At 42.2% G+C, this 13,163-nt stretch overlaps 1 protein-coding gene across 1 annotated transcript in view; it reads left to right on the top strand.

Moving 5' to 3' along the window:
- ARHGAP29 (Rho GTPase activating protein 29) overlaps nucleotides 1-13,163 on the top strand; it is a 127,582-nt gene that overhangs the window by 62,273 nt on the left and 52,146 nt on the right. The window contains exon 3 of the mRNA XM_018559219.1: nucleotides 9,133-9,276. Within this exon, the coding sequence (XP_018414721.1) occupies nucleotides 9,133-9,276 (144 nt within the window). The remainder of the gene's footprint in view (nucleotides 1-9,132; nucleotides 9,277-13,163) is intronic.

Genomic DNA, 13,163 nt, shown 5'->3' with positions numbered 1-13,163 from the left:
TTTTCCTATCTAGTCGCAGAGGTAACATTTTCCTGCCCAGCTTGCCACGCATGGCTGGCTACCCATATTGGTTTCAGGTTTAGTTTCTACTTGGAGAGAGCTATCGATTCTGGCACAGGCTGCACTTCCCCTGAGCTTCCGTAAACCTGTCTCCCTAGGTGGGGGCAGCCAGATTGTGTATATCTCTGAATAACTAGACTGCAGAGTTGGGTTATAGAAAGTTTAGCTTTTATCACTCTGAAACAAACATGATGCTTTGTGCATTGTTTCTTTGTTATCAGTGCTGTCGATGGCTTCTCTACAAATGTACGGTGATACAAGTGACATCCTGTACCAGCCAGATCAAATGTGCTGAGGTCAGCGATACCATGGTTTGCAGTTTTTGCAGTGGCATCTTCTTTTTTTCTTTTTTCTTTTTTAGCATTACAAAACCTTCCCCCCCCCAAATCAATACCTTATTTTGGGGAATTGGTGAGAATGCTTGTTTAATTCTTTCAATTAGAATAGGATCTGAAATGCGGCCCATCTAGTCACGTGTCAGTATCTTCTCTTACCTTTAAACTCCCAATACCTGATCCAGCTCTTGGCTCCGGCTCATTGCACATTCAGTGTATTGCATTAGTTTGATTCATGTGCTCTGTGTATGTATGGATCGCTTAAAGCTGATCTCCGGGCACCCCCTTTGTCATAAAACTAAGCTGGTGGGTGGCTATAGAAGCACTTGCACAGCATACGTTCACATTATGGTAAACTTACCTATGAGTTTGCCCTTCTCTAGCACAGCTCTGCACTTGCCGTCAGTGCTGCTGCCATCTTCTCAGATTTGTTTTATCGGACCCAGTGCCTTCCATCTTCGACCATGGGGGCAGCCAGTGATGATGCAACTCCTGTGCAAACTCTTTGACATATTAGAAAATATTGGAAAGGGAATTTTTTGTTTTCTGGAAAACGACTTGCTGTATAATGTATGTATACACTCTCCTTTTAAAAACGCTGCCTGCATCAGGTGCCCACTTGGGGGTGCAATAAAATAATGGTATACTGTATTGTTTCCCTACACTCCATTCTATGTGTTTGCAAAGTACAGCCAACACTTAACCATTTTCTGCAAGTATTGAGAAATTGTTTATACTTTTTGGACTTGGCTGAAGGCTGGCCAGCACTCAGTCAAGGTCAGTAATATGAACAGTACCCCTTTCTTTGATGGCATCCATACATGGAGACCGACTGAGGCGCAATTATGTGAAAAGCAGTTGACCACTCAGCATCATTGACTTTACCAATGTTGCACTTCAAGAAAGTTCTAGCATGTGGGAAATTTTCACCCAATCATCCACTGATGACTGTAATAGGCTGTGTGCAAGCTGTGCAGAGCTCAGTTATATGCAAAGAATTGTGGATGTGTATATCAAATCAGTTGGGACTGCCTTCTTTTTCATCCTTTTGTTATAATCCATTTTCAGTCCTTTTATTGACCTTCTCATGCATACATTTCAGCATATCGAAATCCAAAAACAAACACTTAGGGCCGGTTCACACCACAAACCGTGCATTCCAGTGCGGACTGTTTTGCAACGCGGCCGGCTCCCTACGTTCAGGGGCGGGAGGGGCCGTGGTGGTGCATTGAAGTCAATGGCACAATAGCCACGCCCCCCATCCGAAGTGCGATCACCTGAAAGCATGGCACATCAGTGCCTGCGTTCTGGTCCAGTGCGATTTGCAAAACCTAGTGCGTGCAGCATTTTTTCAGATCACACTGTACCGGAACCCAGACACTAATGTGCCACTCGTTCGGGTGGGGGGGCGTGGCTATGGTGCCATTGACTTCAATGCTCCGTCGCGGCCCCTCCCGCTCCTTGAACACACTGGTTGTGGTCTGAAGCAGCCCTTAGAGGTTGGGGCCGCAACGGACTGGATCGCATTGTTGTGGGATGGGAGGGGGCGTGGTGGTGCATTGAATTCAATGGCACCGTAGCCACACCCTCCGACCGCAATGCGATCGGCCGCACGGGATTGCAAAGCACATAAATGCCTGCGGTCCGGTCAGATGTAACATTTTCCTGCCCAGCTTGCCACGCATGGCTGGCTACCCATATTGGTTTCAGGTTTAGTTTCTACTTGGAGAGAGCTATCGATTCTGGCACAGGCTGCACTTCCCCTGAGCTTCCGTAAACCTGTCTCCCTAGGTGGGGGCAGCCAGATTGTGTATATCTCTGAATAACTAGACTGCAGAGTTGGGTTATAGAAAGTTTAGCTTTTATCACTCTGAAACAAACATGATGCTTTGTGCATTGTTTCTTTGTTATCAGTGCTGTCGATGGCTTCTCTACAAATGTACGGTGATACAAGTGACATCCTGTACCAGCCAGATCAAATGTGCTGAGGTCAGCGATACCATGGTTTGCAGTTTTTGCAGTGGCATCTTCTTTTTTTCTTTTTTCTTTTTTAGCATTACAAAACCTTCCCCCCCCCAAATCAATACCTTATTTTGGGGAATTGGTGAGAATGCTTGTTTAATTCTTTCAATTAGAATAGGATCTGAAATGCGGCCCATCTAGTCACGTGTCAGTATCTTCTCTTACCTTTAAACTCCCAATACCTGATCCAGCTCTTGGCTCCGGCTCATTGCACATTCAGTGTATTGCATTAGTTTGATTCATGTGCTCTGTGTATGTATGGATCGCTTAAAGCTGATCTCCGGGCACCCCCTTTGTCATAAAACTAAGCTGGTGGGTGGCTATAGAAGCACTTGCACAGCATACGTTCACATTATGGTAAACTTACCTATGAGTTTGCCCTTCTCTAGCACAGCTCTGCACTTGCCGTCAGTGCTGCTGCCATCTTCTCAGATTTGTTTTATCGGACCCAGTGCCTTCCATCTTCGACCATGGGGGCAGCCAGTGATGATGCAACTCCTGTGCAAACTCTTTGACATATTAGAAAATATTGGAAAGGGAATTTTTTGTTTTCTGGAAAACGACTTGCTGTATAATGTATGTATACACTCTCCTTTTAAAAACGCTGCCTGCATCAGGTGCCCACTTGGGGGTGCAATAAAATAATGGTATACTGTATTGTTTCCCTACACTCCATTCTATGTGTTTGCAAAGTACAGCCAACACTTAACCATTTTCTGCAAGTATTGAGAAATTGTTTATACTTTTTGGACTTGGCTGAAGGCTGGCCAGCACTCAGTCAAGGTCAGTAATATGAACAGTACCCCTTTCTTTGATGGCATCCATACATGGAGACCGACTGAGGCGCAATTATGTGAAAAGCAGTTGACCACTCAGCATCATTGACTTTACCAATGTTGCACTTCAAGAAAGTTCTAGCATGTGGGAAATTTTCACCCAATCATCCACTGATGACTGTAATAGGCTGTGTGCAAGCTGTGCAGAGCTCAGTTATATGCAAAGAATTGTGGATGTGTATATCAAATCAGTTGGGACTGCCTTCTTTTTCATCCTTTTGTTATAATCCATTTTCAGTCCTTTTATTGACCTTCTCATGCATACATTTCAGCATATCGAAATCCAAAAACAAACACTTAGGGCCGGTTCACACCACAAACCGTGCATTCCAGTGCGGACTGTTTTGCAACGCGGCCGGCTCCCTACGTTCAGGGGCGGGAGGGGCCGTGGTGGTGCATTGAAGTCAATGGCACAATAGCCACGCCCCCCATCCGAAGTGCGATCACCTGAAAGCATGGCACATCAGTGCCTGCGTTCTGGTCCAGTGCGATTTGCAAAACCTAGTGCGTGCAGCATTTTTTCAGATCACACTGTACCGGAACCCAGACACTAATGTGCCACTCGTTCGGGTGGGGGGGCGTGGCTATGGTGCCATTGACTTCAATGCTCCGTCGCGGCCCCTCCCGCTCCTTGAACACACTGGTTGTGGTCTGAAGCAGCCCTTAGAGGTTGGGGCCGCAACGGACTGGATCGCATTGTTGTGGGATGGGAGGGGGCGTGGTGGTGCATTGAATTCAATGGCACCGTAGCCACACCCTCCGACCGCAATGCGATCGGCCGCACGGGATTGCAAAGCACATAAATGCCTGCGGTCCGGTCAGAAAAATGATGCAAGCACTATTGAGTTTAATGCACCACCACGCCCCCTCCCACCACACAACAAAATGAGCCGGCCGCAATGTGATCCAGTGCGTTCCTGCCCCAATGAGGCCGGAATGCACTGTGGCTGGTGTGAACTAGCCTTGGGCCGGTTGACACCACAGTACTTTGCCATTTTTTTCAAAACTATAGTTGGGAACAAAGTTCTAAACGAAACTTTTACCTCATCCCTACTTCATCAGCTTCACAACTCATGTTTTCCTGCTGCTTTTTTGTGTAAGGCTTTCCTCAAAGGTGCCAAGTAATTAATATTGCTCTCTGAGTACTTTGTGCAGGCCAATAAACGTTTCTGGAAAACTATACTAAGTTATGGTCTATTGTTCAGTCACACATTTTATAGAAGAAAGAAATACCTTTTAGCGTCTATACGCATGTGCTGACACTGTTCTGGGTCATTGTCTCATTTAATGATAAACCTCTTTGTCACCGGCTCATAACCTGACTTCCAAAGTCTGGAGTTTTTTTTTAGTTTTTTTTTTTTTTCCTTAAAGCATATTTGTATCAGTTGTGTTAAATTCAAACTTGGGTTAGTGTTGGAGAGAGTGCCGCAGCATTTCTTGCATTTGCCATCTTGCCTTCCAAAGCCCCCGAAGACTTGCAGGTATTAGGTGAATTTGCATCCCTTCTTTTTAAAAGCAGTGCTCATTTTCTAACCAACCAAACACCAAGCCCCAACATTGTCAAGTATTTGTGTAAGATCTTCAGCGGAATTCTGCAGAGGGCAAGGTGTTAAACGGAAGGTGCGTTTCGGATCTCCATTATACACTAACCTTGGTTAGTTTTTCACACAGGTACACTTTAAATCATATGCATTTCATCACACAGTATATGTATAGTCGCACTCGGATTCTGTTTTTTTAATACTATGTTTTACAATACCTTCCTGCTTATTCATTGATCAGCCAAGAAAATGTTTTTTTTGTTAAGTGTATCATTTTATTATTTTTTTCTGCTAACCTAGATACTAGCAATGAAAGGATCAGAGGTAGAAAAGAGGTATCATCGCCTATTTCTACGTCTTGTTTAGCTTGTGCTCCAGCAAATCCTTGTAATGGGTAATTGCTTCTCCCTTTTCCTAGCCAGGAGTACCATAGGGGATGTGCAGCTTCCCATAGGAACTAGTTTTGATTTACTAAATTTCCGTATCTGGGCACAAATATGTTTGTAGGTCTGTATAATATTGAGGAACAGCTAATGAGCAGTAATACCAGATTTGCTGGTTTCCATTATATTATCCTAAAAGCACAGAGCTTTTTTGTCTGCTAGACCAGCTCAGATATACTGGGAAGAAGTGGACACACAAGGTCTATTTATTATTATTATTATTTTTATTAGACTGGTTTTTATTGCTGTTTGGGCCTTCCTGGCTGTGGTTCTAACCAAAACTAGAGTGTTTTTTGTTGCAGTGTCCTTCCTTAAGAGAGATTTGCCCTCACTGTGTTGGTAACCACTGTCACTTGGACAGAAAATGAGGGAAGGTCTTTTTCCCCCAGCAGCTATAAAAACACGCTAGCTGCCTGTTGTGTTCCTGATATATTTGTGATATTGATAAAGCAATTTTGGACTCTTGAGATGACCTTTTCGGGCTCTTTTAGGCTCACTGGTGTGTGGATTTCTCAATTTGGATGGCACCTTTTTGTTTTGGGAAGGTAGACCTTTGCTTTGCGAGGATGAACTGAAACCAAGCCATTGGGCTCAACCAACGACTTAAAGTATAATTAAACTCTGGCTTTGTTTTTTTTGCATATATCCACTGCTAGCAAGCCTGCAAAAATGTGGGGCCTCATAGAGAACTATTACAAAAGACTGCACGCTGTCATTGATGCTACAGGGGACAATACACACTATTAACTAAGGGTATGCAGACTTGAACAAGGGTCATTTCATTTTTTTTATTTGTTGCCATGTTTTGTTTTATGATTGTGCCATTCTGTTATGTCCTACAGTTGAATATGAATGTCATAAGAAATAAAACAAATGTGTTTTTTTTCCTGCTCACTTATGTTTTCTTAAAAATTGTACTTTCAATAGTATATATAACTGATCAAAATGGAGTAAGTAAGAGAAAATTATTTTGAGAGTTCACATGCACTTTAAATGTTTTATTTAGCTTGGTCACTAATAAGTGAAACTACAGTATATTACATGGTACTTTCTGCATGGCAGTCATTTGATATGGTTTTGTGTTTTCTGTTGTCAAGCTTCATACTTTTCTTCCTTTTTATACTTCCTACCTGGTATAGTCACAACATCTAAGTTTATCTGAATAAGGAGGAAGTGATGATCTATGTGACACATCCTCTTCATCATTCTCCGTAGTGTGGCTGCTTCTTAAAGGTATATAGTTACATAGTATTTGAGGTTGAATAAAGACATTAGTCCATCAAGTCCAACCTATTAGGATCTCATTCTAGGAGTACCCGTACCCCTGTATATTACGGTCCCTTAAGAAATCGTCCAAAAGTTACTTGAACAATTCCACATTATTTGCTGAAATCACCGCCTAGAATAACTAGATGTAAAAGTCACCATTATATAGATATCCAAAAGCCTCGAGACTGCTGCTGGGTGCTGCCATCTTGGTTGTGAGGTCAAAGGCCCCATCAGACTGGAAGATGTCACTCCGGTGACAATCTTTTCTATTCGCTCCTCGCACAGCTGTTACATGACATACAGGTGATCTAGGGAAATTGGAATATAACATGGGTGCAAAAAAATGAAAAAAGGGCCTCAGTCATGAAGGGGTTAAGGGAGGAGCTGGGCCAGCACTAATTAGATAATCCCAGAGGAGGAGAGGGCTATGTTGAACAAGGAGAGAGTGGGTTATGCTACGAAATTGACAAGCCAATTTTTCAAAAAAGTTCACAGGCACATTGCAAGTGAATAAAAACTATCTCTGAATAGGAAAATCCTGCAAATAGGAATCTAAAATAGTTGATTTTTCTGGAACAGGCTTCATTTATATTCCGTGGATGTGGAAGCGAGTTTATTGTGGCGTATGTGATTTGCATGTTCTTGTCTTGTGATCTTTTTTTAGTGCCAACATCAGATTTGATATTTGGCCATGGCTCCTGTACAGAAATAGAAAGGTAAACATGTGAGGAGTCTAACACAAGACGCATTCCATGTGGGTAAACATTTGAGAACAAACCTGTGACTTGGTACACAGACTCCACAAACGGCCCCTTTTCCAGCTGCCAGAGCAAGATTTGAAACCCAGTTCACAACAAGCGGATTGGTAACAATTTGTACAGTGGCCAGGACCGAAAGGCTCAAATTGAAGTCTCAGAAAAGGGGATTGAACGAAGATAATTACTTTTTAATTGCAGGCAGGCAGCCAGCAATGAAAAATTGAATAACAAAAGTGTGTTTTCATTTTGTGTTTTTTATTTTCTCTAAAATAACAAACTCAAAATGTTTTCCCTCTAATCCTTTCATTGACAGTTGAAATATCTTCACAACCCTTTAAGTAGACTGTGAACTCAAAGCATTGCCTGAAATAACATCCTGCCAGGGCCCAGACAGCATGAAATTTGTATGTTCACATGTGCCGACAAGGGCCACAATTCATGGGTTTCTTAAATAAGAACTTAAAGTGATACTAAACTCTGGTGTTAAATCTTAAAAATTTATTCAAGTAGCCTATTAACAAAAATGTATCTTATTTGTGCATCACTCGGCTGTAGATCCTCAAATCATCTCTGAATTTGTGCTGACACTGTCCTTCCTTCTGGAGGGTGGCTACTTTTGTTCTCCATGGTCCCTGTGTTTGTTGTAAAGTAGCCACCGCTCCAAGCTTGCTCCCGTAACGGACTACAATCTCAATAGAAATTAGTCAACTAAACACTAGATTGTAGTCCATCACGACCTTGGAGTGGTGACTACTTTGCAACACACACAGGGACCAAGGCGAACAAAAGTAGCCACACTCCAGAAGGAAGGACATTGTCGACACCAATTCAGAGATGATTTGAGGATCTACAGCTGAGTAATAAGCAGGTGAGTATTAGTTTGTGCTTGTTTTATGCTACTGGCAGAGTTACTGTTGTGGGATGCATGCATAAATACTGATGAGGACTATCGGAAACATTCCCTCTGCAGATTCTCAAATGCAGTTTTCGTACGTCTGTGGCTAGAAATTTTGTTATGCTCCAAAGTAAAGTCTTCTGTGAATATCCACTGAGAGCTCCGTAGTTGGCTAATCTACTTGCCTCCATATAGTATACAATAATGAAAATAATGGCAACATGTAGCTCAAAATATATAATCTCTGAAAAAATATTCTATACTTTCTATACTGTTAGGATATATTTACATCTGTGAATTTTGGGTGCATTGGGTATCCTAGCAACTTCAGTGCGATTTCCAGAAAACACACTTTTCATGGGGATGAATGGTAATGCACAAAAACATACAACACAATGCACCAAAATGCATGCAGACCCAAGTTCCCCAGCCTGCCATTGACGGGGCAAAACTTTTGTAGAAGCTAGTTAATAGAAGATGGTAGTCATGAAATGGCACACTATAACTTAAGCTGGCCATACACCTGACAATTATCTGCAGATTTTCTGTGGTCAGATGGAAAAGGTGCAACAGATTCCTCCATCTACACTTAACTGTGTGGATGGAGTAATCTCCACCTGGGCCAATCTGTTGCACTTTTTCCATCTGACCACAAAAAAATTAATACATTGTAAGGTGTATGGGCACCTTTACTTAGACACTGATTTCATTGGTATCTCATTGTTTGGCTGGGTTATATTCTCCTACTGATTCCTACTGTTTTGCCTAAGATAAGTTAGTTGTGGGGATTTCCATCTGCTGGTCATGTTCTCCTTTTACCTTGAAGTACTAAGTGTTTCCTTTATTGGATTGTGGGAGTGCAGGCCAGGTGAATAAAGCCTGCCTATCATGTGTGCTACAAAGTGCTTTAACACTCTCTTTTTTAGCTTCCCTTTTTTGCTTTTATTTAATTTGACTTTTTTTGCTTTTTCAGAAAATCAAGACAACTTACATCATGCAGTGCATGAGCGTTTAGGGGAGTTGCTGCGAGTTCTGAAAGCTATAATCGGCAAACATCAGACACTTAATTCTGTGGATATCCTTGGAGCTGCTGGAACTGTGATTGCCAAGGTGAAAGGTGAGTCATGGTAAAACAAGCTTACTGTGCTTTTAAAAGCTGATATTCTAATGTTCTTTCATGTTTTTCTGATTACTTTATGGTTGCATTTTCTTTATGCTTTTAACCAGAAAGGACTTTTTACCTTATTACTGGCATGCACATGCTCTTTAAGAAAAAATATATGGATGACTCAGGATCTTGCATTAGCATCCAGTGCTGAAGGCTGCCTTGGCCAGATTTCTAGAAGCACTGCTTCAGGGCAAGAACATTGTTGTGCAATGCTGCACAGGTCTGCTTAAAGGAGAACTATGGGGTCAGGGATCTTCCCCATAGTTCTCCTAAGGGTAACGGGAGGACACAAACTAGCGTCCTCCTGTCACCCTAAACTCAGCCGGGATGGATCACGACATTACTGTTGAGATCCACCTAGCTGCGGGATTGACAGCTGGCTCTGCCTATCTAGAGGTGACTGTGAGTCACGGCTCCATGCAGGGATTCCCACCTTCCCCCCTCCACACTACAATCCTCCAGCGCTGACTGGAGAACGGACGGGGGAGGCGGCGGGGACACAGCTGGCTCTGCCTCTAGATAGGCAGAGCCAGCTTCATTCACGCAGCTGGGTGGATCTCGAAAGCATTGTCGGTATCCATCTAGACTCCGGCGGTCTAAGTATACCGCGAGCTGTAGCTCGCTATAGCTCGCTATATACTGAGCTTTGGGTCACGGGAGGGGGTTAGTATATGTCCTCCCGTGACCCTTAAAGTAGTATTAAGGTCTGGGCATTTTTTAACCTTAATGCTTTCTCTGCATTAGGGTAAAAACGTGCCAGCACCTTTTTTTTTCTCCCATCGTCCCCCCACACTTACCTGTCAGCTACGCTCGTCCCTGCCGCCGTTCCCGGAGCTATCCACCGTCCCCGAACTTTCTGGATGACGGGGGAGGATACTGATGGCAAAGGAGCCATAGGCTCCTTCTGCCACCAATCAAACTGTTGGGCAGAGAGGAGGGGAGTGGTCTGCCACAGGGCTGTGTGTGTCTATGGATGCACATAGCCACTGCGGGCACGGGTGCCTCCATTAGCCAACGGGGGCACACGTGCAGGGGGCGGGGGGGAAGATTGTTGCGGGGACCCACTAGAAAACGAGGAATTAAAAACTTTTAAAGAAAAACGGCAACAGCCTCGATCAAAGGTAGGTCTCCTTGAAAGAAATATTTATTTTTTTTAAAAGGAGGCTTTAATATCACTTTAAGAGAACTATGAGAAAAAAACACTTACCCCATAGTTCTCTTTTAAGGAGGGATGCTGAACCTATAGACCAACTATGCTGAAAAACAATGACTTGACATTGAAGTACATGATTATGTAAAACAGAGCTGTCCTTGTGATCCTCCTGAGGCAACATTGTATTTCTAGCACTAAATAACGGGACTAATGGATTTGTCAACAAAGATTTTCACTAACAGAATTATGGCAGCAATGTGTAGGCAGTCATACTGTTACACTGCCGAAACCTCATTTCAAAGTCTACTCCATGGTTGCCATCAAACAGTAGCCAATATTCTCCTACCTTACCAGTTTGGCAGTATGGATCTGAAAACCTAATTAACATTATGGAGCCATAGTTTTGTTTTAAATACTGTATGTAAAAATAGGTTGTATGTTTTGCTTGCTGGAAATTAAAGCTGGGCTCGGCTAACAGTAAAGTAACACATGTTTGTTAAGTGGATGCTGCATTGGGGATATTTGGCTTGAAAAAAGAGAGCCTACAGGTGCTTATAGACCTAAGATGATTTTAATCGATTCTTGCTGTTTTTGGACACCATGCAGGTAGATTTTATTGCCAAGGTTTAGCCAGCGCAACATGAAATACATTGGTGGTAGTTTCTAGTGGTTTCAAAAACATATAATAGATTACTTAATAGAGTTGCATTGGGTCTATGCTCAGTCATATAAATTCTATTTCTAAAACCGGCAAAATTTCATAGGGGCATTTCTTAGGCAATTCTTTATCTATAGTCAATGAAAAATAGGCAGTGATCAAAAATGTTCAGCCCACTAGATCATATATAATGGGCAATGTACAGTATCTTTGCTTGAATATGGAATAAAAAAATTCTGCAATCTAACAGCCTTCCTTCCAACCTAAAAGAAGCTGTGGAACAGACAACATGCTGAGCACCACCAATGCCTCAGCTATCAATCTGTGTTATGTTTGCAGTGCTATGGATAAAACAGTCCAGAAGCCAGGATGTAACAATGCTGGGTAAATGCTAACTGAGTGACTATTTTTCTTTCTACTTCTTAAATCATTATATAGCAGAATTCTTGCTCTTTCATTTCCTGCACATTTTGAATACTAGGAACTGTATCCTTAGAGCAGAAAAGGACTTGACCTCACACATACCACAGTACATTTGAAAACCTCAACTGTTCTTATGGTGCAATAGCCTTTTACTGCTCTTCCCTCTTAAGTCATAGTATCATCTAGCAAGCACTTGTTTCTTCATAGTCCGTAAACTTGCAGGACAAAAAAAAAAAAATGTCAAGTCCTCTAATATTGTGGCTAATTTAGAAAATTGGCATACTTTAAATAGTTATGAAGTGAACTGCATAAAGCACTTCATTGTCAGATTGCCATGTTCATAGGGACTAGAACACATAGCTAGCATTCCATCATCCATGCCATATCTCTGTCATCAGGAGTACCAGGCAAGTGTTTTGTAGTTCTTGTCTTCACGCTCTTGTATTTTAGCAGCACAAATTGTTTGATGTATGTGTTCTTAAACTGAAGATTACAAGCGGTCTTTACATGTCATGCTATCAGAATTTATCATGTAATATGGTGCTGGACATGGTGACAATATAGTGTTAGCTGTAGTAACACAGTGGTGTACCTTTTTTAGTCTTGAGTTTTTTTAGATTGTTCATATTCTCCTAAATGGCGTAGATTCCAGCACCTTCAGGATCAATTCTTAGCACTATCCAAGGGTGAGAATACAGTTTATCCCCGTAAGTCCTCTGGGTCTTGAAGGCCCATTTATAGTATTGTAGATGTGAGTCATATGGGTTCAGGTACTCTTTCCACTGTCTGGTAGAACGGAGGATGGTTCAGTTCTATCTAGCTAACAAATCAGTTGAGTTCACAGTAAATAACTGTTGTAGTTGAAAGGGGTAAAAAATTGGTCTTGCATGGGGCCCCTTGGTAACGCTGTTTACCACTTGCACCATTGGGTGGCATACAGATAGTTTATGATCTGCAAATGTATATCAGCTATTAGTTGTTATAAGAAAGCTTGTAGTTGCATGATGAACATTGTTGCATTACAGTCATCTTTAGGTTTATGTAGTGCATTTGTATGACGCTCACCCGATTTCGGAGCTCTTGTATGCATAGTTTTTGTCTCTTTACTGCACACTTTATCATCTTTGCATTTGTAGAGCTCTGTATGTACTGTTTAACTATTTTAAGGAACAATTTACTTAAATGATCAATAATTGTTGTAACGAACTGCAGAAGTAGGATGCAGCTGTCCAGTCACGCTATAGGAATGCATTTGTTTAGTCAAATCCTTAGTACATCATAGAATCAAGCAATATAATTTGGGTTATTGGGAAAGACTTTCCTATGCATTTCAGTGCTAAATCAAATACAAGTAAATACTGAAGAGGGCACTGCTTAACAAAGCTCTGTCTGAAGCTTTTGCATTCCATGCAGTCTTGGTGTCCTAATTTTAGTTTGTTTCATTATAAAAATGTTCCCCGAGCCAGGTCGTCAGATCCCATTGGCACAGAATACTTCATGCTGATCATTGGAATTTGGTGTCCTGTCCTCTCATGCGAGTGTTAATGAGGGCAGGGTTGCATGTCACAGGAAAGGGGGGGGGGGGGGGGGGGGCATCGGTTT

The sequence above is a fragment of the Nanorana parkeri genome, unplaced genomic scaffold, assembly GCF_000935625.1.
Source record: "Nanorana parkeri isolate BGI_ZX_2015 unplaced genomic scaffold, ASM93562v1 scaffold382, whole genome shotgun sequence".
NCBI lineage: Eukaryota > Metazoa > Chordata > Amphibia > Anura > Dicroglossidae > Nanorana > Nanorana parkeri.
The sequence above is the reverse complement of the archived record's forward strand: the minus strand, read 5'-3'. Positions and strand labels throughout refer to the sequence as shown.